Raw genomic sequence first — 25,861 nt, 5'->3', positions numbered from 1 at the left:
TCAACTGAATGACAAGATGGGAAAGGGGGTAGATGTGAAAATCTAACTAGAGCTCTGCACAGATAATCAGGGAAGATGGGACTGGAGATGATAGAGCCCTCTCGGTCAAGGATTTGACTGGGAAAACCTGGAGACCAGGAGAATAATTTATTAGTTTAAAAAATATATATTTGTACATAGTAGATGTTTAGGCTTTGTGCTAGGCAATAAGGATGCAATGAATTGTGAGATGTGGCTCAGGCCTTCATGGACTTTACAGTTTAGTGGATGAGTTTAGTGTTGCACATTTGAATTTGCAAATCATAAATAAATCAAGTTATAGCTGGAAACAGTGATCTTCCTAAACTTGACTGCTAAAGCCATTTAAATGAACGGGCCCATCAAAAGAGTTAATACATTAAAATAAGAGTACCAAGAGGGGTCTGTACAATTAGAAAGGAGTCAGAGAAGGACGAGAAGCTGGATGATGTCAAGCCATGGAAGCAAGGAAAGGAAAGAGATTCAAACAGAAGTTGTTAGTCAACTGTGTTAACATTTCCAGTGGAAGGAAAAAATTTCTGCACATGCAAAAGTTTCTCATGTACCATGGGGATTTCACAACAATTGAAAAGTTCTGCCATGAAACACATTTCAACACATGAAAATAGATGGACACCCTCTTAGGAAACTAAATCCAGAGGCTAAAGTCTCTGAAAAAAAGCAGGGTCTTCGATGCTAAGTATTTTCAGAAAGCAAAACCATATTCAGATAGCAGTAAAATATAAATCAGAAGCATGCTAAACCAATATGTTCTAGAAGATTTATGTAACATTTACTCAGCATTATCCGAGAGAAAACGTAATCTTCCTGAGAGGTGTTAGTTTCAATTAAAATCTTTACTTTTTTAAACAACTCCAGAAATCTTTCCACTGTTACAGTCAACTCAAGGCCTTTCTGAGATTATCAACAAAAGAGCTTTTTATAAAAACTCCCTAGTATACATAAACTAGCTCAGCAGCAGAGTCCCACGTACTTGCAGCTACTGTTATGTAGCCAACTGCCGCCAGGTGTCATGCTAGTAGGCTTGATTCAATTAGTAACTTTAATTGAAGCTGAATGAAATTAATTATATAATTTTGAGCTGTTCAAGCTTAATTCCATTAAAATTAATTCATGAAACCAGGGCATTATGAAGCATTGCTGACTAAAAGAAAATAGGTATGAATAAAGCCTCTAGACACACTTGACTCACATTTGAATCATGTCCAATATTCAAGTGCTCAACATAGGCCCTCTAGACTCTGCACGGAATAAATGAAAATGTCATGTGGTCCGTATGCACACGCATCTAGTAGTGACCCACTAGTAAGGGGAACATAAAGTTCCTTCTGCTTTAAATTTTATTAAGGAACAGTTTCACTTTTTTTTTTTTTAAGTTTCCTTATCTGTAAAATTCTAGAGTTAGTCTTCCTCAAGTTAAAAAACAAAAACTACCATTCTCCCATATATTCAAGAAATAATCAATAAAATGTAATTACTCTCAAATCACAATCATCAGTCTCTCCAACTTTGCCTTCTTTGAAAAGTAAATGTCTTGGCCCAAAAGTTGGTCTCAGCTTTTTGCTATGACCCACAGCACCCAGCCCAAAGCAAGGCTGAGAAAAAGTTCAAAGTATAAAAATTAAGTTGACTTTTGTCAATTCTCCATGTCTATAAACTAAACTTCTGTGACCACTTGAGTGTTGTACAACTTTCTAACATATCTATATTATTTTATTAACATACCTGTAATATTTAATGGAATACCTATATGGCGGCCTCATAAACGGTGCACAATTACATCTACCACTGAAGAAATGCACTGAGGCAGAGGAAGAGTTAATTGGTAGACAACTGTAAGATGAGCACCACAATGTCCAGCTACAGAACCAACTTTACTACAACTTTCAATACCTTGGGTGAGCCACTACTCATTAAGATGACCAACAGGCAGTTTCTAATAGCAGATTTCTAGGATCAATATGGGTTTATGGTGTTACTTCTGAACTGCAGAAGCAGGGCCACAGTCCTGGTTTCATCACTTCCTTGCTGGGTTTACAAAGGTTTGTAGTTGCTATTCAACTAGTATGTGGTCCCCAAAGAGAGAGCCCATAGATAATCAAGTAACTTCATGATGCATGAGATCCTTCTGTACCTTCCTACAAGAATTCTGTACACACATGCAAGCAGCACTCCTCCCTAACTTAACAATTTCTCTCTTAAAAGGAGACCTCCATTGGCTCAATAATGCCGTTCTTCTAAGCCAGGGGTTCTCTACTGCAGAGCTCTTTAACCATCAAGATGCACAGGTCCCAACCTCAGAGGTCCCAATTCAGGGGGTATGGGAGGAGTTTTGTCATCATCATAGATAGCCAGGTATGAGCGATTCTGCTCTAAGTTCTTCTGTTCTACACAATTTAGAGAAAACTTAGGAGAGCCTATCCAACACGGAGATACACATCTTGCTTTGCATCACCTCATCACAGGATTCCAAGTAATGAGAAAATGCAATTTGACCTCATCACTCATATAGAGGGATTTAGTTCTGTCTCTGTGCCAGAACTATGAGAATACAAAACCTGAGTTATAGATAACACTTACCAATTCTACTAATAGATGACTATAGAAGCATGTTTTAAAAACTAAAATAAAAACTGAAGACACTTTAAAAAGATAGCACTAGACCAGAGAATAACTGCCTACTCCTGGCAGCCACTTCCAAAAGGCTGTTTTCCCAAGAATTCTAGTTACTCTGAACACAGAAGTACAGAAGAATCTTTGGCTGGGGTGGTGGGGGGAACCCCAACAACAACCAAAAACCTTAGTCCCTGACAAAAAAAATCTTCTAGCTGGGGAGACCCAACATACACGCAAAACAAGAAACCACAAAACTCTCAATCATTCCTACTGAAGAAGAAGGAGAAAGAACCAGGTAAATAGAATTTCCAATTAATTAAAAATTCTATAATATTTTACCTAGTTGACATTATTCAAATTTAAAACTTTGAGAATGAGAATTTCACTTATCTCAGAGAGTTGGGGAATAACCTAGTTGAACGGTGATTAACAGAAGAAAAATCTAAGAGCATTAAAAATAAGCAAATTAGATAATAATGTATGTACAACATTATATTATGTTCCATGCCACACAACAGCTACTCAGCTGGTATATGGTTGTTAAACAAGTTTTTAAAAATGAAACAACACTTCCTTTTGTTGAAAGAGTAAATTAATTAATTTTTGCAATTACAGTATTAGCAATTTTCAAAGGACTTTAATATATAATATTCATTTGATCTTCAGAATCATCAACGATATTTTAAGAAAGAACACATTAGCTCCATTTTACTGATGAGAATACAGAATGAGTCTCAGAGATAGATATTAAGTTGAAAACAGGATAAAAGTCAGAGCTGGAAAGCATCTTGAGCTCAGCTAATTTCATACTGCAGCCAGTGTAGAAAGACCCGCTGCAACACTCAGCCCTTCAAAATTCCGAGGAATGACACCTCACAAAGAAACACAGCCCATTCTTGGTCAGTTAGGTTCGTTAGTAAGTTATTCTTTATTTTGAACATAAATTTGCTATCAGGTTATTTATAACTAGTCCCAGTTCTGCCTATTGTAGGTACAAACAATAAATGTAAACCTTTCTAAAAGACAACAGTTCCAACTACTGAAGAGGGATATTCTTTCCATCAGCCTGTAATCAAGCAAATATACTATCTCAATAGCTAAATGCTATTAGCACATAATAGTAAAAGAATCTAGTCATGCTGCATGAGGAGGATGATTAGTTTGTCGAAGTTACTAATGAGCTTTTAAACATAAAGTTCTGTATGTGCCACGGTCTTCCAAGAAATGGAGACAATATTGTCATGTAAAACTCCAAATGTATCTGATTCCTTCCTGACGAACAAAAAGACTCTCATTAGGTTCCCTGGGACAGAAATACCATCTCTAAATTGTACTTTGCACTAGAAGTGGTTAAGAGCAGAGGATCTCAAATCAGGGCCCCTGGGTCCATCACTAATGCTATGGATCCTGGGCAAATTAGTTTTGTCAAAATAGGACTAGAAACAGTTATCTATCTCATAAGGTGGATGGAGAAAGAAATGGAATCATGCCTGGGAAGCAGAGTTTCTGGTATATGATAAGGGCTCATCTACATTTGCTATCAGTAGTTCACTAACTGTTAGGACATTAAGCATCTTTTAAAAAGTTATCATATGGGAGCTGTTGAGGGCAGTAATCTATTCAATAATCCCTATGTGAAAAACCATGCAAGAAATCTGTTTCCAGACGGAGTATAAGGAAAACTATTGCTTTCTCTGAGAAGCTATAATTTTTTTTTTTCCTGATGCACGGTGAACATATTTTAAAAAATGCTTTCTTTTTCACCCAAATTTACAGACAAAACTGAGTGAATCTGACCCTACAGTCTCTCTGTACATTTCAATTTTCCCCCATGTTTGGATCTCCTAGGTACCTATATTTTCATTATGTTTTAATCTTCTTTTAAAATGTACTCTTAAAAGCCACCTCAAATATTCTGCTGAACTAGGCAGAGGTATGTGTAAATGCACAAACCAACCATCACATACATTTTCTACTTGTTATCCATACTTTATTTGCTTACTTCATGAAAGACTAATATAAATGATGGTGCTTGGCAGAAATGTTTATAAAACCTCATAAAACTTAGGGTAAAATACACATATATTCATATAGAAAAGGAATATAAGTATCTTTCTTTATACTTATATTTGGGGGCTTCTGCATGTTAGATCTCATCCAATTCAACTTAATATTTGATAATAATCTATGACAGATCATTTATAATCTATGTAAGATGTATATTCTTACTACTATGCAATCTATATTCAGACCTCCTTTTTCTGAAAACAAAATTGCTTTAAACAATTTTTACTCTTCCATTAAAATACCAGCATTATTTCAGATGACCTATGTGTGTTCTGGTTTATGAAATCTCAAGTAATCCAAGACAAGAATCTCTGAGAAAAGTAAAAAATCTGGGACTGTTTGTCCCAGAGGCTCAGAACAATGTGGAAATCTACAAATGCTTCCCAAATGTAACCTTTAAAAACCAAAGACAAAGCAGCTTTCAGGAAGACCCAAGGCTCTGGAATTTTACTTCTTCACTCATCAAACACAAACAAACAAACCCCTCAAGCCTAATGACCTTCAAGAAGCACAGCAAAACCAACCTGCTTTGCCTAATGCTCTCAAATGGATTAAAATCTCATTGTCCAAAAAAAATTAAGATAACCAAAGCATTTTTAACAGATGAATGAGTATGTGCACAAAATTTCATAATTCTGTAAAGACAATAAAGTTATTATATAAGCACAGATCATTATGAAGTTTATAGAAATAAACACCTAGATCAGTTGAATCGATTCACTGTTACCGATATTTTGAAAAGTAAGACTTCTGAGCAAAATCTAAAATGCATTCCTTCAAAGGGCTTTTTATGCATTCAGAAGCTTATGGTGCATTTACATTCAAGAGTGATACAAATGACAGACTCAATTAGTTCACAGGCTGGGGGTAGGCAGAGTGGGTTATACACATAGCACAGTGGAAAACAACTCCGAAATCAGATCGATATACAATTGAATACGACTATGCAAATGCACAGGTACAAAATGCAGCTATAGTTCCGGTAATATCTCAATAAATCAGGGCTCTAAAATAAATGGCAGAAGGAGCAGGGAGAGGTGAGGTGACAGCAAGCTGATACGCACGACCAGGACACATTGCTTCCGCCACCTTTATCTCCTCCCTTCGACATCTAAACCTACAGTTCCTTGTCCTAAAGACAGAGTTTCAGGATGACTTACCCTGAGGCATAGTAAACTCCCGCCTCTTCAAATAGATGTTCAATTGTGTTCTTTCAACCAAGTATACTCAGGCTAACACCAAACACTCACAGGCTCACGGAATTTGGAGTTAGCCGGGCTTTTAGAGGTCTCGGGCCAACCTGATAACCTGAATTCAGATGAATACCTTCACCATCCAATATTCCCAAGAACACGCTGAGGAGCGTAGGCATGAATACTCCCAGGACGGGGACACAGCCTCAGCACACCGCTTACCCCAGTTTGGGACTGCTTTGACAATTCAAAGATTTTCCTCGCAAGTGGCTAAAATCTACTTCCCTGTATTTTTCAATGATTCATCATATTTTGCTCTTTGCAATCGAAGTCAAGTCTAATCTTCCTTCCATGTAACAGTCCTGTCTTAGAACTAATATCTCATGCTCTTGTGTCTTCACCTTCTCTGTGCTAAACACCCTCAATTCCTTCAGTGTCTTTTCAGGGCCTTTTTTTTTTTTACATCCACCCTTATGGACACCCTATGGATAGTCTTCTTCATCTTGTCTAGAAAGCTATTATGAAAGAGTTTTGTCTGACTGCGAGAATCCAGAGAGGCCGTAACTACAGCAGTTCTCTTACTTAGCAATCGACTAAGCCTATTACAAAAAAGGAATTGAGGACTCTGACATCTTCCCCTTTTTTCCCAATGAAGTCACACACCCATCTTTAGTCTCTTCATGATCACTGTTGTAACGCCACAATTCTAAAACTTTTCTGAGCAAGCTATAGAACATTTCTGCTATCTAGCACTTGTCTAAATAGGGATTAAAAAACTATGGCTTATGGGACAAACCCTGCTTACTCCCTGTCTTTATAAATAAAGTTTTATTAGAACACACACACACACAAGAAAACCTTTTCTGTTACCTCTCAGTTCTATCAGGTGCGGATATAAGTAAGTGCGAGAGGATGGAGAAGAGCATTTCACATAGCAGTGAAACCACAAATAAGAGAATCAGAACTGTATTGGAATTTATTTTTTGGACTTCAGAATGATAGACACAGATTATAGGTCAGGGGATGTATCCTCTCTGGTAATTCTCCTAAAGGCCCAAACCAGAAGCCTCTCATAGAATTCACTAACCTGGCTTTTCCTTGAGACACTGCCTTTTTTGGATTCTCCTTTAAGACAACCAACTCATTCTGGCTCCACAATCTTCGTCATCTCATTAACTTGACCACCTCATTAAAATGACCACCTCCAGGAGAAGAACTTTTAGATCCATTATTCTAGGCCTGTTCCCATGCCCTGACCTACAAATTTGAAGTTTCAACTCTAAATCAGTAGATCTTTAGCAACTCCAACTCGGCATTTCTTAAAATTCATCACCACTTCTCTTCTGTCCCTGTTTCTCCAACTGTAGTCTGTATCTTGGTCAGTGGTATTCACAGAATCATCTTTCAATTCTCTTTTCCCTGCGCCAACATAATCATTATGAGACCCAGCTAGTTACAACTTCCCAATTTCTCTCAGATGTAGACTTTTCCTGTGCCCACTACCAGTGCCACCAATCTTTATCTCCTCCAACCAGAAATACTTTCAACACAAAGACTGGGTATGTTACTCCTCAGCTCAAGAAAAATTAAATTCATTTTGCATATTGATGAAAAGTTGGAATAGTTATTTTCACGTTGTATACATCTTAATGTAAGCTCCTACACCTTTCCCATGCTCCATAATTTCATCTTGCATTTCGGTGAGAAATAAAGAGTAATACCCCTCAGAAAATGCATGTTACTTAAGTGATGGAAAAACTAAGAACAGAGTAGGTCCACATTCATAGAGCCCCAAAGACCAAGGGCTGATCCATCATGGAAAAGAGAAGGAGGACTGTATCTTGGAGGGGAAGCCGGTTCCTTTGTACTCGGCCAGCTGCCTGCCGAGGGCCTGTCACCTACTCAACCACAAATTGCTTTATTTTTAGTGCTCAACTCTGCATAAGGCAAACCAAAAAGACCTACAAACTGTTGTGTTCTTCAGATGGGGTCACTAACAGTCCAACCCAGACAAAACTGACTTCTTGCCATTCTGAGTTTCTCATTCAACCTCTGAATTTGTGTGCTTGAGAACTGCACCCATCAGCTGGCAACTGGCCATCAACTCATCTGTCACATGGTTCTTACTGGACTCTTCAATTGATACTTACGCAAGGAATTAAAATTTAATTTGGCACATTTGTATCTCATCCTCTCTCTCTCACCTACTTTATAAATTCCTTGTGGGCAAAAGATGCATGCATGACACATTTTTAATCTTCACAGGACTTTGTATGTAGCAGGCACACACAAAAATATTTGTTAACAGGGTTCCTCTTCAAACGTGTCAATAATGAAATCTATGTGCTGGCATGACAATTAACTTCAGACTTGACTCCTGAAACTACTAAAAAATTCAGGCATAAAAGCACATGCTATGAATCATCGTACTTCAGATCATGTGGGTGTGAATCTGAAAACAGAAGTGGACTGCAAGTAGAAACCACAAACGAAATTAATGTTAAAATAACTCTGTTCATAGCTCCTACTTACTGAACCCTAACTGATTAAATTAGAATCTTTAAAATACAACTCGATTTCAAAAACAAAGTTAAAAGCTTTCCTTCTTCAGAATATGTGCTGATGTGAAAAGAAGAAACAAAAAGTTTAAGTAACTTCAGGAAGGGAAAAAGGGACAGAGACACAAAGATAAAGAAAAGAGAGAAGCATCCAAAACACTGGTGCACGAACACATGTAAGGTTAAGTCAGCAGGAAGGACTGAAGCGTCCTTCATCTGCTCCAATGACTCACCAACATTCAACTATCCAAACATCTAGAATCTAGCCAGGGCAGAATCTGTCTTCCTTTAATAAAAACTGATGATAAAGACCTTTAGAAGCAGAGACATAAAAATCACATCCCTTGCCTTTACATATAGTAGAATAATTACATTATCTCAGAAAGACAATTTGGTTGAATTGTTCTCCTCTGTTGTTATTTATTGTATCGTTCTAATTTTCCATTTGCAAATGGCTTAACTTTAGATTGTGTCGATTTATGCTTCCTTATTTTCCCCAAATCTTTTATTATTATAAAAAATATAATGCTAGTAGGGGCGCCTGGGTGGCTCAGTCGTTAAGCAGCTGCCTTCAGCTCAGGTCATGATTCCAGGGTCCTGGGATCGAGCCCCGCATCGGGCTCCCTGCTCAGCGGGGAGCCTGCTTCTCCCTCTCCCATTCCCCCTACTTGCGTTCCCTCTCTCGCTGTCTCTGTCAATAAAAATATTAAAAATATATATATATAATGCTAGTAAAATAATTGCACACAGCTATTAGAACTTTCCATGAAATCACCTCAACAAGATCCAGGAAATAAGGTTCAAAAAACAGGAAAGGCTCTTACACACCCAAAAATTCCAATTTCCCCACTAGCCCTATGAAGATCATTCAATTTATACATATATACATATAAACATATATACATACATACATATATATCCACACACGCATGGACGTGTGTGTGTGTTTTCATTTGTTTGTTTTAATAAAAAATCCTTATATGTTAACTGACCAAACAAGGCCAGCAGGCACGGTTCTTGCTGGCCAGAAACCTTCTCCTGCCAACTGCACTTCTGGTCTCTCCGGCTCCCCATATACCCTAGAACACAAGCTTAGTTAGAACAAACATATTCTTCCCACACATGTGTAATCCTCCTCCCTTGTCCCCCACTGCTTCTACCCTGCCACCCTCCAACCCTATGCTAATTCCAAAAATTCATTCTATCAGCTTCTATTCTCAAGCTCCCTCCTGCTCCTTGCTGAGAAAGGCAATCAACCATGCTGACCTTGTCCACTAAAAATTCATGCCATTCATTCTTAGTTAAGCCCTCAGTGTTACTGAGCAGCCCTTTTGTTTGCCCCAGATTGAAACCCTCTTGAATACTTCATTCTTTGAAATCTTTTCCACTCATCTCAAATTTCTCGACTCATCCTAACTGCCCCCCAGCCTTGCTCTCAGCAAATGTTACCATCTACTTTGCTGAGAAGATCGAGGCCTCCCATGACCTCTTTTTCGTATCAAACTTTCTCTAAATTATCACTCATCATTTTCTCCCATGCCCATATGAAAAGGGAACATTCTCTACTTTCCTAAGACTGGTCTCTGTCCCATTCGGTCCCAGAATTTTACTCTTGCAATTACACACCCACACCACCACTGTACTCCATACCCTTACATCTTCAGTCTCTCTATCCCCTAGATTTCTTTCCATTAGCATGTGGTAAGCATGCTCAAAATCTACCCGTCCAGCAGAAGTTCTCTATAGACCTTGCTTCTCTCTTACCAAACCACTTCTTTCATCTTCCACAACCACTAAACCTCTAATGCTTCTGTGACCAATCCTTACAGACTCTCTTCCTGCATTCTTTTCCTTCTCCTCCCTAAGTGTGGCCATGCCTCCAAATCTGCTCCTCAGTTCTTTCTCTCACTCTTGTACCCATCCATCAGCTACCTGGTGGTGAACTCTTACCACTCACCACTCTCCCAGGTGTAGGTCCTACTTTTCGGTGATTTACTGGCTATCATGGCAAGGGGTAAGTTCCAGGAACCAACATGATCAAAAGAGGACTCAACAGCTCCTCCTATGTTACCACTGAAGCTAAAAAGGCGAACCTGTGGACTACCTTAAATTTCTACCTTTCCAGCATCTCCCATATTAAATATGTTGCCCAACTATATCAGTTGAATTCAATAAAATTTGGACACTGTGCTTTAGGAGATTCACAGATGATAAGTAAAAATCAAAACCCTCAAGGGGTTCTCACAGCTAGCTAGAACTCTATCCTACTTTTGCTATTGTTCTTAAACTCATTTTCTCAATTCCATTCCTACTGGTGCTGCCCTATGTCCTCTTTTGTCAGATGACTGGCATAGCCTCCTGTAAAATCACTACCTTCACTCTTGCAGCCCCCACCCAACATCATCCTTTGCACTGCCACTAGATTTATTTTTCTAAAAACACCAATTTGGTCCTGTCTTTCCCTTCTCAAGAACTTTCAATGTTTCACCACTGCCTCCAGAAAGGATATACAAACACCCAGGCAAGAATTAGGGCCGTCCTCAAAATCACTTTAGTTTATCTTCTCAACCTTATCTCACTCTTTGTTTCTTCATACAACCCATACAGTGGGCTTAGTGAAGTACTTAGCATTCTGTAGTAATCCCCTCCAAGCTGCTTTCCACCATCCATCTCCACAGAGCTGAGTCCTACCATCACGCTTCTTCATCCAGCTCAAATCACAAGTTTTTCTAGACGTTTTTCCAAATGCCCCAGCTAGAGATACTTTCTCTCCCCCATGTTCTGCCATCATACTTTCTTTGTACATCTGTTATAGTACCAATCAGTCTACCTTGCATTATAGTTATGGGTGAATGTATGGGATTCCCTAGCATTCTGTGAGACCCTAATTTCGTTCCATCTATTTCTCGCTGTACTTGTCACATAACAAGGTTCAATTGATCACTGTTTCTATGAGAAAGGATCATTGAGATTCTAAAACTCCAACTTACAAAGAAATACAACTAATGTGCAAATTATGCACTCTTTTCCTTATTATCTATTTCACTTATCTTTATCTCATCCGCTTACAACTCTTATTTATGTATTTCTTTTCTAATGTTCACAATACGGTTGTATGATGGTACAGAAAATTTTAGAAAATTCTTTGAAGATGAATACTCAGCATTATTTTTATTAATTGGGGTATGTAATAAAAATGCTGAAGAGCAGTAATATAGAGTGATAGGATTGAAAATTTGGAACTTGAAAAAAGAGACTTTTTAAAAGATTTCTGAAGCCTTTCTACTAAAAAAGAGACTTCTTAGAAATCTATGATAACTTGTCTTTCTACAGATAAAAGACTCTAAAACACTGATTCTCAACCAGAGATAAAGAGCACCTGGAGCCTGTTAAAATTGCAGATTCTTGAGCCTTCCACCCAGAGATGGATTCTTTAAGTCTAGAGTGAGGCCCAAAATACCAGTTGCCTTGAGAGATCAGGATAGCATCTCAACACTACTGACATTCTAAGGCCAGATAATTCTTTGTTGTAAGGGGCTGTTCTGTCCTGTGCATTGTAAGATATTTAGCATTATCCCTGGCTTCTACCCACTAGATCCTGGGAGGACCCACTCCATTCCCCATCTATCTACTAAACATGTCTCCATATGTTGCCAAATGTCCCTTGGAAGCAGAATCACCCCCGACTGGAACCAGAGATAGAAGCTATCCAAAGATGACACACTTTGAGAAATGCCATCCTTAATCAGAAGGATAAAACAATATGATACAATAAGAATATGGGTATTACAAGCATACATTGTATAAAATGAAATAAACAGGCTTCCCATAAAGGAAATCTGATTAGCCACTATAAACTCCTGACAACTCAGCTAAGCTTCTAAGTCAAAGCTCTTCTTATGTAATTTCAACTTGAAGATTTTCTCCCTAGCTTCTATTTTAAATTATTTTTAATTAACTTCACTGGCATTTTGCATCCTGCTATGAAAAGTCTGCCTAATAGTCTCAGAGGACTCTCCCAAGAGAGAAGAGTGCATTAAATCACACATTATCACATTAAAGTATATTCCAGCACTCACAGTCCAACAGTCTAAGTCTTGGCAAATGCAATGGGGTGCGTGGGGGGCGGGGGGGGCGGGGGGGCGGTGACGCAGCCACTGGAACAGGCTCAAGTGATTCACAGTATCCAAAGCCTATTATCTCCAATTCACCCATCCGTAGGAAAGTTATATTGATTCTCTACTTCAACCACATTTATCACAATGACATATATTCTGCAATTTGTGGTTCTACCCTGATTTCTACTGACTGCATGAGACCTTGGCCAAGTCACTTAAATTCTTTGGGCATCCTTTCTAAAAAGTGAGCCATTTTATTTCTAAAAATCCTTCTAGTTACAAGTCACAAATGTATGAATGAAGCACTTAATTAAAAAGCTCTTTCCACTGCATGGATTCTAGTAACTACTGCACCAAAAGGTAAGTACCTACATATTCCATGTTGATAACACAATGAATTTTAAGATGTCTCATCCAAAAAAGAAAAATAAATGACAATTTGATGAACCACAGACACAAGATCCACTCTTTTTAAATTTAAATTCAATGAATTAACATATAATGTATTAGGATCCATGCTCTCTTAAAACAAAATTAAGTTTGGATCAAATCATCCTTCACCTACTAAGACATTTATGCAAGTACTCTGCATAAATAGGGAAAGAGTTATAAATACATGTTTACGTTTTATTTTCTGTAACAGAGATAACAGATCAGCTGCCTAGAGGCCATTTCCAGCCTGAAAGTGTAGTTGCTTTGTTGGCCTGGACAAAAATTGCATTTAATCAATTGCCAACTTTTCAAAAGGGAGAGACGATACATAAAAATCTGTATTTCCAGTGTCTCTTGAAATACTGGAAAATACTAGCCCCAGTGGCAACAATGAGCTGGAGCGGAGCCCTACTGCCTCCTGGCCCATGCACCGGCCACCGCCCGCAATCCCTGCTGCTCCCTATCTTCTGACACCTGTCCTGGGTCCTGGTTCCCTCTTATAGCCTGGAGCATATGAGCTTATGTCCTTACTCTGTAACAATTTTCAAAATACACAGAAAATATTTTTAATGCTGTCAAAGCAATAGAATTTTCCTTGCAGAATCACAGGAAAAGAGTAGAAATTTTGAAGAGAGAGAACTATACTTTTAATACGAAAAACCTTCCTAACTCTGAATGCTGATGAGTAGAACGAGCTACACTTTGGGGTCTAACTAACCATCTGAAAGAATGGAGAAAGGGATTCTAGAGTTGATGGTGAGTTCACTAGAGACCCCCTAAAATGTCTTTTAACTTTAACATTGTAGGTCCTTAGTTAGCAGTGTGGATAGCTCATCATAATCCAATAATATACATATAGGTTTTATCTTGTCATCTATGTATCTTTGCTTACAAAGGAAGACTTGACCTTATACGTTCCCCTCATGAAAAGGTATTTTCTGCTAATTTTCATAAAACACTCCATTTTTCTGATTTTAATATATAAAAATTTTAAATTAAGTTTCCATTAACTAAGCAGCCACAACTTACCAGAGAATGATTAAACTATTCTTCTGAAAGTATGGTAAAAGAATCCAAGGACAGAAGGAAGAGGATAAAAGAACTCAAGCAAGAGCTTGAGAGTAGGGTGCTCTGTGAGCAAAGCTGCTCTCTTCACTAATGTCTTTACCAATAAAACCAACTTAAAAACGGAAGGCAGGATCTTGAAGCTTTTATTCTACCCAATGGCTCCAATTTTTTTTTCTTTCAATACACCTTATGAAATCTGCTTGTTTGAGACATGATATTATAACAAGATTCTGAGGATTTTCTTTTTTAAAAAATTAACTTTATATTACACTTAATGCCTATTTAAAGGATGTTGTGAGTCAAAGATCAACTAATAAAAAAGCAGTATGTAACTATGTTGCTGATGGTAAGTCAATTTTCAGGTACAATATAACCCAAGAGTTTCCACACTGATAACGTGTTGTATGCAGTCAGCTGCAGCTCAGACCATTCTAGATGCCCACGTCTTAGTGTCAGATCATGTGGTATTCTACAGCACTGCATCTGCACAGGTATATTCAGTACCACTGCAAGTTCTGACTCTAAAGATGCATTAAAGTTAGACACTGTAGGTATCACTCTATCAAATCGATTGTTTCTGTAGTATATTTGATGTGGATTTTGACATAAGCATTGTTTAACAACAGTGATTAACAGCTCAAGTGTGAACATAAACATCAATGAGTCGGTAAGACTATGAAGGGCATGCCTAACCGGAAAATGACTATGTTGGCAATACCATGTGCAGAACGTGGGCTGCTTCTGGGAAAATATGTTGATCATTCAAGCTCTCTGATTTGCTCTATTTTCTCTTTAGAAAAAAAAATGAGTCACTGTTTAGAAACAAAAAGCAATGATAAACATAATTCAATTTAACAGCCCTGAATACCAGAACATTCTAATTTAGCCATGGATGTTTTCTGCTTTCACCTCTTCTGAATTCAACATTAACTTCTTCTTTTCCATTTCTGCTGCCTTAAAACAAAAACAAAAACAAAACAAAAGAACAACCCCAAGAAGCTCACTACATTATTGTCAAAGAAAAAGAAAAGCTATCAGATATGCTTAAAATCAAGAGTATAAAGTAGGTTTCTGAGACCTGGAAAATTATTTAGCTTGTATCAGTCCCAGAACTTTTTAAATCGGAGCCACCCTTAGAGGAAAATGCATCTGAAGAGTAAGGCCCTTGTTCACTGTCGCCATTGAAAACCTGAAGTATGTCACCTTCAAGAGAAAAAAGATACTGCCTGACTTGTTTATAAGCTTGTTAGGGATGTTTCCCACAAACAAGATTAGTTTCTTTACCGGTTCCCTGTGTTTACACTTTAGAAGAACACAAAGGAGCTAATTCATTCTTGGAAAGTGTTTCTTTTAAAGCATGTTTATTTCAAAACAAAACAGTTATTGAAACATATGCGTGAGCCATTCCAAAGCAATTTGTCACAGAAACCTGGATCATCAACTGAGTCGCAGAGTGGCCCACAAGAATCAGAAAGATGAACGGACAGTGCATGCTTGTTCAGAAGACCGGGATCTGATGAAGACACGAGAACTGAAGTGAAGCAGGGGAGGGAGGGATCCCACACATTGGAGTCTTAGGCCCCAAAATGCATATGCTTAAGAAAGAAGCAATCCTGTCATCCAGTTTCCCCGCAGCCAAAGGAAGGGGGAGTGGAAGGACCAGCGGACCCCGCCCTCTTATCCGGTTGTTGATCTAGGTAGGGCAGGAGTCCTGGAGAACTTGTTTGAGTAACACTAAGTGTGCAAAAGTTCCCAAGTACGAGGTGAGAATCCGTCCTCACCGCACCAACCTCCACCCCCCTCCCCCAATCAGTAAATGTGTGAACAAATTTTAAAAATGCAACAATGACAAAGCGGCTTGCAACTTGCAAGCAGGCACTCACCCTGGGCTGGGGCGCCCAGCCGGCCGCCGCCCGCCTCGGCCCCGCGCTGGGGCCCGGGAGCGAGGGCTTCACCCGCGCCGGACATGGGCCGCTCCACCGAGCCCGCGCCGCGCTGCCGCCTAGCTCTCCGCCCCCGGGAGGACCACGAAGGGCTCTTAGGTGTTGTGTGCAGAGAACGAACTGCTTCTGGCGGACAAAAAAAAAGTGTTTTTAGAGACCAGCACACCACCCCTGCGGGACATTCCCTCCCCCTCCGTTTCCCTCCCCCAAACCCCACCCCGGAGAAGTTTTGATTTGAAACCCAGGAGGAAAACTGCTACCCCGCACGTTGACAGTGGGGGGCGGGGGGGGGCTGTGGGCGGGAAGCAGTGAAAGGGGGGCGGGGAAGGGAGACTAGATTTGGAAGCTTGGGGAAGGGGACCAAACCCCTCCTCCTCCTAACCCGGCAGACCACCACCTACCTCGGCATCCCCCCCACCCCAAACTCTCTCAAAGCCACTTCTTCCTCCTCCTCCTCCTCTTCCGCCCGGAAAGTTAGCGAAGCTCCGGCAGCGGACGCATCTCGCCCCAGTGGCCCGGCAGCAGTGGCGGCCGCCCGTGCGCGTCCCTCCCCGCCTCCCTCGGGCTCAGCCCAGACACTGCAGTGGCGGCAACTGCGCCAGGGGCCGCTCCTCTCACTCCGCGCTCTCCGCCCCCTCTTTCCAACCAGCTCAGTCCGGCCCGTTCCCCTCCGAGGGGGACTGTGCCCCCTCTGCCTCTCTTTTCCCCCCCGTCCTCCGCCCCTACACTCCTGAAACACTTCTCCCTCTGTTGCTCTTTTTCATCATATCCGGATCGGGCGGCCTCGAACTCTTGGCGGGTGGCCCGAGGCTGGGGGCGGTGCAACGTGGGCTCCCTCTGGGCCCAAGCTGTCTGGGTCAGGAGGCCAAGCTCGAATGGGCTGGCTCTGAGCAAGGGGTTCTTCTAGGGGCTGGGAGAAAGGAGGGAGTTGGCTGGTCCTCTGGCTGCCCGGGCATCTTCCTGCCCAGACTCACCCCAACCCCACTCTCCCAGCCTTTCTTCCCAATCCTGTCCCAGACCTACTGGAAGCTCTGGGAACTATGTGAGTGAAGGAGAAACCTTTAGGGTGGACAACGCAAAACCAAAAAAAGTACAAATATCTCTCGAACTTTACTGGTGGGATAGCAAAAGTGTGGTTTTGAAACCGTGACCCTTAGCAGAGTGTTTAAATTCTTACTCTGTGCCTCTTAAGTTACCTTTATTCTCTTTTTCAAGCCTTTATTCTGGTCAAACAGGATTCTAGATCCGTAAAACCAGTTGCACTTGCTTGGATCAGCTGGCGGCATCCAGGCTGACGCGGTTGACGCCAAGGAGGACGCGGAGGCCCAGGGCCCCAAGCCAGGCCTACTGCATACACACTGAATGGCTTCTGTGGCGAGATAAACTTGTGGTCGGAAGTAAAAAGCCGAGGGACTCTTCAGACGTTCTGATTGTAGCTTAATCTGATGAGCCTAGAATAACAAGTACAAAGTAATTTGCAGATAGAAAGTACTTTAATAATACATTCAAATAACTTGTGCTCTTTTTTTTCATTCATTGTAAGTGAAATGCAGAATTCATTTGTAAAAAGGTAGAACAAACTCATTCTTTGAATCTCTAAAAAAAAGAGGAATCACAACCATGTTACAAAATCAAAGAAAATGTGCACTGGATATATCTTTCTAGGTGTATCATTAATTAATATCCCTGGAATCTCATTTCTTCAAAAAACCAATTGGAATTGATTGACAAGATTTGTTTCTTAACTTTAGAGTGAGTGTAACCAAACTTACTTTCAGTTAAACCTGAAAAACACAACCTTTCAAGTTTCTGATGACAGTTATTCAGACCATACTCACCAAAAACCAAATGACATTTTCCCTAATGACCTATGACTAACACATTTTTTTTTCTTCTGTTTATTGTTAGTGTAGAGGTTTCAGATATGGTATGCATAAAAGTGCCTTAACTTTCCTGAAAACTTGTACAGGGGCCTGGACTCTGGAATCTACTTGATGGAAGCAGATCAGCTCTGAATATCACTGCATTACCATTAAAGAATGAACATTTACAAAGCATCACTGCATACTGCAGTGTTATCTGCAATCAAAGGAACAGGATAGGAAGTAACCACTCTGAAAGATTCTGTTTTATCCCTTTCTTACTATTTCCTTGACTCCTTTTTTTTTTTTTTTTTTGATCCCCTCACAAAGATGGTAAAGTCCATGAATATCAAGAAGTTATACCACTGTTCTAGAAAGTTATAGTCGGTGATAAGTATGTGGTAATTTCACAGAGTACTTAATGTTGCACACATAGTAGGCGATTCAATCAATACTTCTTGACTTTAAACATCTTACTTTTTCATGGGGAAGACGTAAAATTTAAATAAAAATAGGAATAAATGTAAGGCTGTGTTGTAAAATCACCATGATGGTCAAACGCTGTATCTTGTTCAGCTGTGTGACTTTGGGCAACTTAGTCAAACTCTGCCTTGGTTGCCTCATAAGGTAAGGATGATAAGAGAAACTCTTCACAGAGTCTCAGGAGGGCTAGTAAGATAATTATAAAAATAATTATAAAATAATTAAAATAGAAATTAAAAATATAAAAAGATAATTCTCCTATAGCATGTCAGATATGAGGATAGATGCTCAAAAGTGTTAACTGTTATTAGACAGCAGAAGCATTTCGAGGGGTTACACTGAGCATGGCATGATGACGAGATCACAACGGCCACATCAACATACCAGGTAACCATGCATGTGCTTTACACAAACTTTCCCAATGAATTTTTACATCAGCTCCACCACTAACTTCCCAGGATTGCATTGCTAGAATTTAGAACTCAGACCTATCTGACTATAAGGCAGACTATTTCACTTGTTTAGGCAAACTCAGGTCTTCCCTCTGGAAGGTATAAAGGCGGCATCTGATAGACCAGAAATTAAGTTCAGGCTCCTAAGTGTTCCCCAAGCTGCCCATTTACTCCCTCCCTTGCTGTATTTGTTCATTCTGACTAATCGCTTAGCTTGGTTCCTCATGAGCAGCACTCCGTGCCCTCATTCTCTCATTCTTCGATTCAACAAATATGTATGGAGGTGGAAGGCACTGTGGTAGGTGCTGGGGACATAGCAATGAAGATGGTAAATGGGACCACTGCCCGTGGAGTTCACGGTCTAGAAGGAAGTATGGTTACACAACCATTTAACAACAGAGCTGCTGAGGGGCATGGCAAGGGAAGTTCTGGGATGCTAGGATCGTAACCTAGCTGGGAGATGCAGTCTGGTCTAGGAACCAAGGGAAAGTTCCTGGAAAAAATGTCTCTGCTAAGACCAGAAGGAGAAAGTGAAAAGAGGAGAAACAGACTGTTCCAGGTAGAAGGAGCCATGTGGGTGGCAGCCCAGAGGGTGGAGGGCAGCCAAGCATCTCTGAAGAACTGAAGACGTTCAATGTCAGAGGATAACCAATGCAAGGGGGGACAGTGATGGGGATGGAGCTGGGGAGAAAAACAGGGGTCTTACTAACCTTGAACAAGGAGAATTTATTGCCCAAATTTCCCTTTATAACAGCATAATGTGTAAAACAGCTTGGAGGCACTGAGACTAGAGCTCAGGAGTCCAATAAGGAGGGAAGGGATGATGCTGATGGTGGGAATGAAACCAAATAGAGACAAAAGGTGGGGAGCCAGAGGAATGAAAGGTGACTTTCAGCTTTCTGCACCTAGGTGGAGGGTGGTAATACTACCCAATGGAGATGGAAACATTTAGGAGAAGCAGGTTCGGGAAAAGCTGCTGAATTAATCATGTAGATCATGTAGTGTCTGAAGTACCTCCGAGACAGCTAATTGGAAGCATCCAGAAGGTTGCTGGATAGGTGTTGGGAACATAAGCCCATAGATGGTACTTCACTGGCTAGAAGTTATGAGCGTCCAAGATGAACATGTAGTGTAAGAGCAGAAGGCCGAAGACAGAGCTATGCCCTGAAACTCAATACAAGTGTGTCCTCACTGGCCCCTCTCCCTTTCTCCACAGCCTTCCCAAGGTCATAATCCTGTTTTCTCCCTGGTTTGAGAACCATTATTTAGTTACTACGACCGCCAGTGCCCACCCAGCCTCCCAGATGCCCATGGGTATCACATGATGGTCTTCGTTCAACCAGGTTTTGCCACGCCTCATACTATAATGATCTGGATGGGTGGAAACTGTCCCTGGCACCAGCCTTCCATTACAATTGAATGCTCTAGCCCTGGTTCAAAGCCCTCTACCACTGAAATCCCAATGTGTATTGCAGCCATTTCTGCCTAGTGATATACACACTAGTGATGATAGAATATGTGAACATGTTGTCAAAGAAGTCTGACATGAGCTAAGCAGATAAAATGAACTAATTAAATGACTTTATAAAGCATCCCTATGGACTACTTAATCTTCACCCCTCATTCAACATTCATCAAACATTTATTGGGCACCTACTATATGCTAGGCCACATTTAAGGCTCAGGAGCTAAAAATTTTGATTTGAGGTCTTGAAAAGCAGCTAAGTTAGTTTTCACTTGGGCAGAGGCTGATTAGCATAGCTCAAGTCAAAGTAACTATCCTCACATAGTAATCTTTTTTTTTTTTTTTTTTTAAAGATTTTATTTATTTTTTGTCAGAGAGAGAGAGACAGAACACAAGCAGGGGGAGAGGCAGGCAGAGGGAGAAGCGGGCTCCCCGCCGAGCAAGGAGCCCGATGTGGGACTCGATCCCAGGACCCTGGGATCATGACCTGAGCCGAAGGCAGCCACTTAACCGACTGAGCCACCCAGGCGTCCCCCTCACATAGTAATCTTAACCAGAGTTCTAGAAGCCCACGGTCTCACTGTGCATGCCTCCCAGGGGGTGCACAAGAAAATTCTCTGCAATGTGAAAGAATAATGAGAAAATTTTTTAATATGAGCATTTGTATTTGTTTTTATTTTATTATTTGTAATTTCTATCTTTGAGTATGTTTTTATAATATATATAACACATTAGTACAAAAGCACTTGTATATCATTTATAAGTATACATTAGGGGTTCATACTAAAAAATATTCTATCATTTGCTTTGTAAAAAAAATAATGGTTTAAATGCTTCAAATCATTTAAGGTTCATTCATTCAGTCAATCCCAGATTGTACCAACATTAGTTTTTCTTGAAAACATATATACCTACCTCATTTATGTGGAAGTGTGACTTTAGCAAACCCAAAACCCAGGGACATAGAAACTAGGAAATAATCCTAAGACTCTAAATACCAAAAATAATCTTCATGACCTTCACATTGTGCCAACACAATGGCCATCAACTTTCTCAAATTCTTTTTTTTTTTTTTTTTTTTTGTGAACACACACCTCTAAGCAAACTTGATTTTCTATTGTCTTAGCTCACAAAATATTTAGGGCACAGGGGCTCTGAGAAAAAGACATTAGCTAAGGGAGCTATTAGGTCAGAAAAAATGACAGCAGAAGAAATGGCAGATGACAGATAGGGAAGATACAGGAAAATAAACACGTCATAACCGTGCCTTTGTGAATTCAGCCCAGTGAAATGGTGAATGTTCCTAACGAGGGTCTAGTCATTAAGGAAGATTCCGTTACATTAGTACTGCATTCTGTTTCTTGGGGAAGCAGGTCAGTATTTTTACATTTCAGGAAAAATTTCACCAAAAAATGTTCACATAAAAAATTGTTGCTGCTTGAAAGAATATCTTTCACAGAATTACATTTTTATAGCTGCAAGGGAAATGAGCAACCGTGATTCTAGACCAATTTGTTTTAACTGTATTTCTCCACCTCCTAGTGCTTTCTCGAAGAGGAGAGTTCAAGTGGACAGGTTTCTGGAATCCCATTCTTATTTCAAATAGAGCGTTTTCCTCTTTTTCTCCATAATGTATCAGTCCTTCCCTTAAAATTTTTTAGGTGAGAAAACCCATCCATCTACTTTTTAAACATTTGAAAACTACCATCTTGCCCAACTCCTTCATTTAACACACAAAGGGATATAAAAACAAAGTTCATTAAGCTCAACAAACATATACTGAGTATTTACTGTACGTCAAACCATACGCTGCATACTTCCTCTATGCAAAAACTGAGGCAATAGGAGCTCCTAGTGTAGAATGCTAGGATTAGGGGCAGGCAGCAGGGTGGGACAGGGACACTCACATACACAACAACCACAGGATAGGAGCAAGAAGAAAGCAGCTCCTCACCTCTCAGGCGTAGGTGGGGACAGTCAGGGGATGTTTCAGAGAAGATGATACCAAGCTGAGTATTGCTGATGAGTAAAAGTTTGCCTGTCAAGGAGCTCAGGGAATTCCAGATAGAAGGGGTAACGCATGCAAAGGCACAGGAGTGGGAAAGCCCCACAGAAGTTAAATGACTTGGCAAAAGTTGCTGAGTGGGTTCACTACAGAGCTAGCCCCAGAGCCTAAGTTTCTAGACATCCAGGCTTCCTGTTCCAGTTATCCAGCTGAGTCACGTCAGTGAGTTCATCCTTTCTAAGTGATGGCGAAGAAAGGGCATACCTGATCTAATATTTAGGAATTCCTGAGATCTGCTGTTGTAAATACATGGCCCGAGAACTGGGCACAGGATCTCCCATTGCCGGATTAGTTTGACTTGTCCTCCCCCGCCGCCAAGCCCTCTGTGACTGTCCTTTCAGTTGGCTGACTGCTCTGGCCTGGGGCTCTGGCCTTCTGGGTATTTTCTTGCTGTCACTGTACTTTTCTGCTTGTGTTCTGAAGGACAGGAAGGAGACATTCAGTCACACAGTAGCACATGTCAGGTAAGGACAGCGTGAGTGAAGACCGAAATGAAAACGGGCATATCGTATGCAATAGACAATAAGGAGACATTTTCTTGGTAGACAGAAAGCAAACCCAGATCTACCAGGCATTGTGGAAAAGTAATGAATACAAGAGACCCCTGAACATGATCACTGATCTGCTAAACCTGCAACTGCATGATGATCATGACGAAGACATTTAAAAGCTACTCAATCCGGAGACCTCTAATCAACTGTGGGGAAGAACCAAGATTTTCTTAACTATCCTCCCATCTTCCATTGTTTTCCTCTTTCCTTCTTAAGCAGTCTCTGCCCCCCCAGGTACTTGGAGTCCCACACTATTCTCCTGCTACCCCAGGCTCCCAACATTAGTCTCTGAGCAAATAATGCCCCGAAGTTTAAAGGAATGAATTAGATTTAATGTATTAAACACAAAGATATAAATAACTCATAGTCTTCCTCATTCTAGGAGCAGCAGTCCTGTTCCTATGATCATAGTACCCCAAAAATGTATCCAGGCCCATAAGGGGATACAGATTATTTATTGCCACATTGTTTTGGTGGCAGGAGTTGGAATCAACCTGCATAGCCATCCCTGGGAGAGCAGGAAGTTAAGGGGTAGATGCAGAGCAGGGGGTATTGTGTAACTATTAGAAAAAAGATTATATGCACATGATAGCAAACAAACAAACAAAAAATCTCTAAAACACTGTATTTAGTGAAAAGACTAAGAAACAGTGTGATTTCAGCACAGCACCGATTAGTGATTAAAAATATGTGAACAAGGGACGCCTGGGTGGCTCAGTTGGTTAAGTGGCTGCCTTTGGCTCAGGTTATGATCCCAGGGTCCTGGAATCGAGTCCCACATCAGGCTCCTTGCTCAGCAGGGAATCTGCTTCTCCCTCTGCCTGCCACTCCCCCTGCTTGTACTCTCTCCGTCTCTCTCTCTCTAATCAATAAATAAAAAATCTTAAAAAAAAAAATATGTGAACAAAAAACAACACAATGTATAAGAACACACACAAGCAAAGGACTTACATAAACACCTTACAATGGTAATCTATGGAGGGAAGGAAGAGTGTATAGGAATCAAAGAGAGCATACAGATGCAAACAAGCGTATGTACAAGAAAGGGGACTTGCACAGACCAGTGATGATATTGTGCCCTGTACCAAGGTACCCATTAACTCACTTCTTTCAGAGGTTCAAAACAGTGACAACTACTACTGCCAATAATAATAATAGTAATAGTAATAACAGTAATAGACTCGCCTGAATTTGTATTTGGTAGATTATCAGGCCGTGCAATAAAAAGGCCAGAGGAGGGAGACCTGGGTGGCTCAGTCCGGTAAGCGTTTGCCTTCAGCTCAGGTCATGATCCCAGGGTCCTGGGATCAAGCCCATGTCGGGCTCCCTGCTCAGCGGGGAGTCTGCTTCTACCTCTCCTCCCTGCTTGTGCTCTCTCACTATCTCTGTCTCTCTCTCAGATAAATAAATAAATAAATAAATAAATAATCTTTAAAAAAAAAAAAAAAAGACCAGAAGAAATGAAGATGCTGTGGCATATATATTGGGGGAAGGGTATCTAAAATCACTACAGATATGATTCCCTAACTTATCTGTGTTAAAGGTCAGCAAAACCAGAATACCTTGGTTACAACGGCCAACCTATACAAAGGCATGTTTTCTTTTCTCACTCTCATAGAGACTGTTGTTGTCGGCAGAGTGGTGGCCTCTAAAAAGATAGGTCTACATCTGAATCCCCAGAACCTGTGAATGTTACATCATTTGGTTAAAGGGTCTTTGCAGACATAAATAAGTACTTGAAATGAAGATATCATCCTGGATTATATCATATTAAGAAGTAGGAACTGGGTCCTGTGATGGGTCACAGGAGTGGCACCAAACCCTGTGTGGAGAGAAGAATTTCCAGAATGATAGGGGTTTGGAGAAGAGCCTGGATGAGAAGGATTCAACCATAGGAACAGGGGGAGGAAGGTAAAGGGAGAGCATTCAGAGAACTCCAAACCCTGCACCTGTTCTTTTCTATTTCTTATGATGTGTATGCCTAATCCAAAACAGGACCTCATTTATACATTCCAGAAACTTTTAATTTGCCTCAGAATTCTATTGGAGGGATTTCTAAGCTAAGTTTTTTTTTTTAATTTTATTAAGTTTTTAAATTTTAATTCCAGTATAGTTAATAGTTTTAGGTTAGTTTTAGACTAAGTTTTTTAACTCTCTAATAATGAAAATGTTCAACTTTCCCCAGGTGATCAGACATCAATCCATCTGAAGTACGACCAAAATGCTATTGGCTTGATGGTGCTGGCAAAAATCTATCTGATAGCGGTAGGGGAAAAAAAAATGGCTTGGAAGGCTTATTTGTATTTATACCATAAACTGCGCCACCAGTACCACGCAGAGAACTGTGTTGCCCCATGATGTTGCAAGAGTAGCACATTGGTTAGAGTTCCTTGGGGTCATTTCTCTCTTTATCGTACAGTCTTTGCTTTTTAAACTCTAAAGAACAGAGAATCTCTCCTGGGTGTCTCTGTAATGAAGTGGGTATTTGGAAAAGTCTACTAACAAGTAAAGGTAATGTTTTATTTTTTACTTTTATTTTTTTAAAGATTTTATTTATTTATTTGACAGAGAGAGACAGCAAGAGAAGGAACACAAGCAGCGGGAGTGGGAGAGGGAGAAGCAGGCTTCCGGCCAAGCAGGGAGCCCGATGCGAGGCTCGATCCGAGGACCGTGGGATCATGACCTGAGCCGAAGGCAGACGCTTAACGACTGAGCCACCCAGGTGCCCCAAGGAAACGTTTTAAACAAGAGAGAAGGAATGGTGCTTATAAAGGTATGATTACGAAGTTATTTCAAAATAAAAGGAAATCTCTAAATCACATAAAACCATCATTAATTCCAAAAATGATAAGAAAGATAAAGTTGAAACAAACCATTACAAAATGAAACCATGACATTTAAAATTGCTAGAATACCTTCGGAATATTCTATTTGGTCTATACTGAGACC

General features: G+C 40.3%; 1 protein-coding gene across 2 annotated transcripts in view; it reads right to left on the bottom strand.

Moving 5' to 3' along the window:
* The window catches only part of MDFIC (MyoD family inhibitor domain containing), an 87,504-nt gene extending 70,781 nt beyond the window's left edge, over positions 1 to 16,723 (bottom strand). The window contains exons 1-2 of one of the 2 annotated variants that reach the window (XM_036101042.2): positions 16,436 to 16,723; positions 15,975 to 16,160 (exon numbers count right to left, since the gene is read on the bottom strand). In XM_036101042.2, coding sequence (XP_035956935.1) covers positions 15,975 to 16,059 — 85 coding nt within the window. In that variant the 5' untranslated portion in view covers positions 16,060 to 16,160; positions 16,436 to 16,723. The remainder of the gene's footprint in view (positions 1 to 15,974; positions 16,161 to 16,435) is intronic. The other variant, XM_078059483.1, reaches the window with a different exon arrangement.
* Positions 16,724 to 25,861: the final 9,138 nt, after the last annotated feature.

Source organism: Halichoerus grypus, chromosome 12, assembly GCF_964656455.1.
Source record: "Halichoerus grypus chromosome 12, mHalGry1.hap1.1, whole genome shotgun sequence".
In the NCBI taxonomy this organism is placed as follows: domain Eukaryota; kingdom Metazoa; phylum Chordata; class Mammalia; order Carnivora; family Phocidae; genus Halichoerus; species Halichoerus grypus.
Note: the sequence above shows the minus strand (reverse complement) of the source record. Positions and strands in the feature narration are given on the sequence as shown.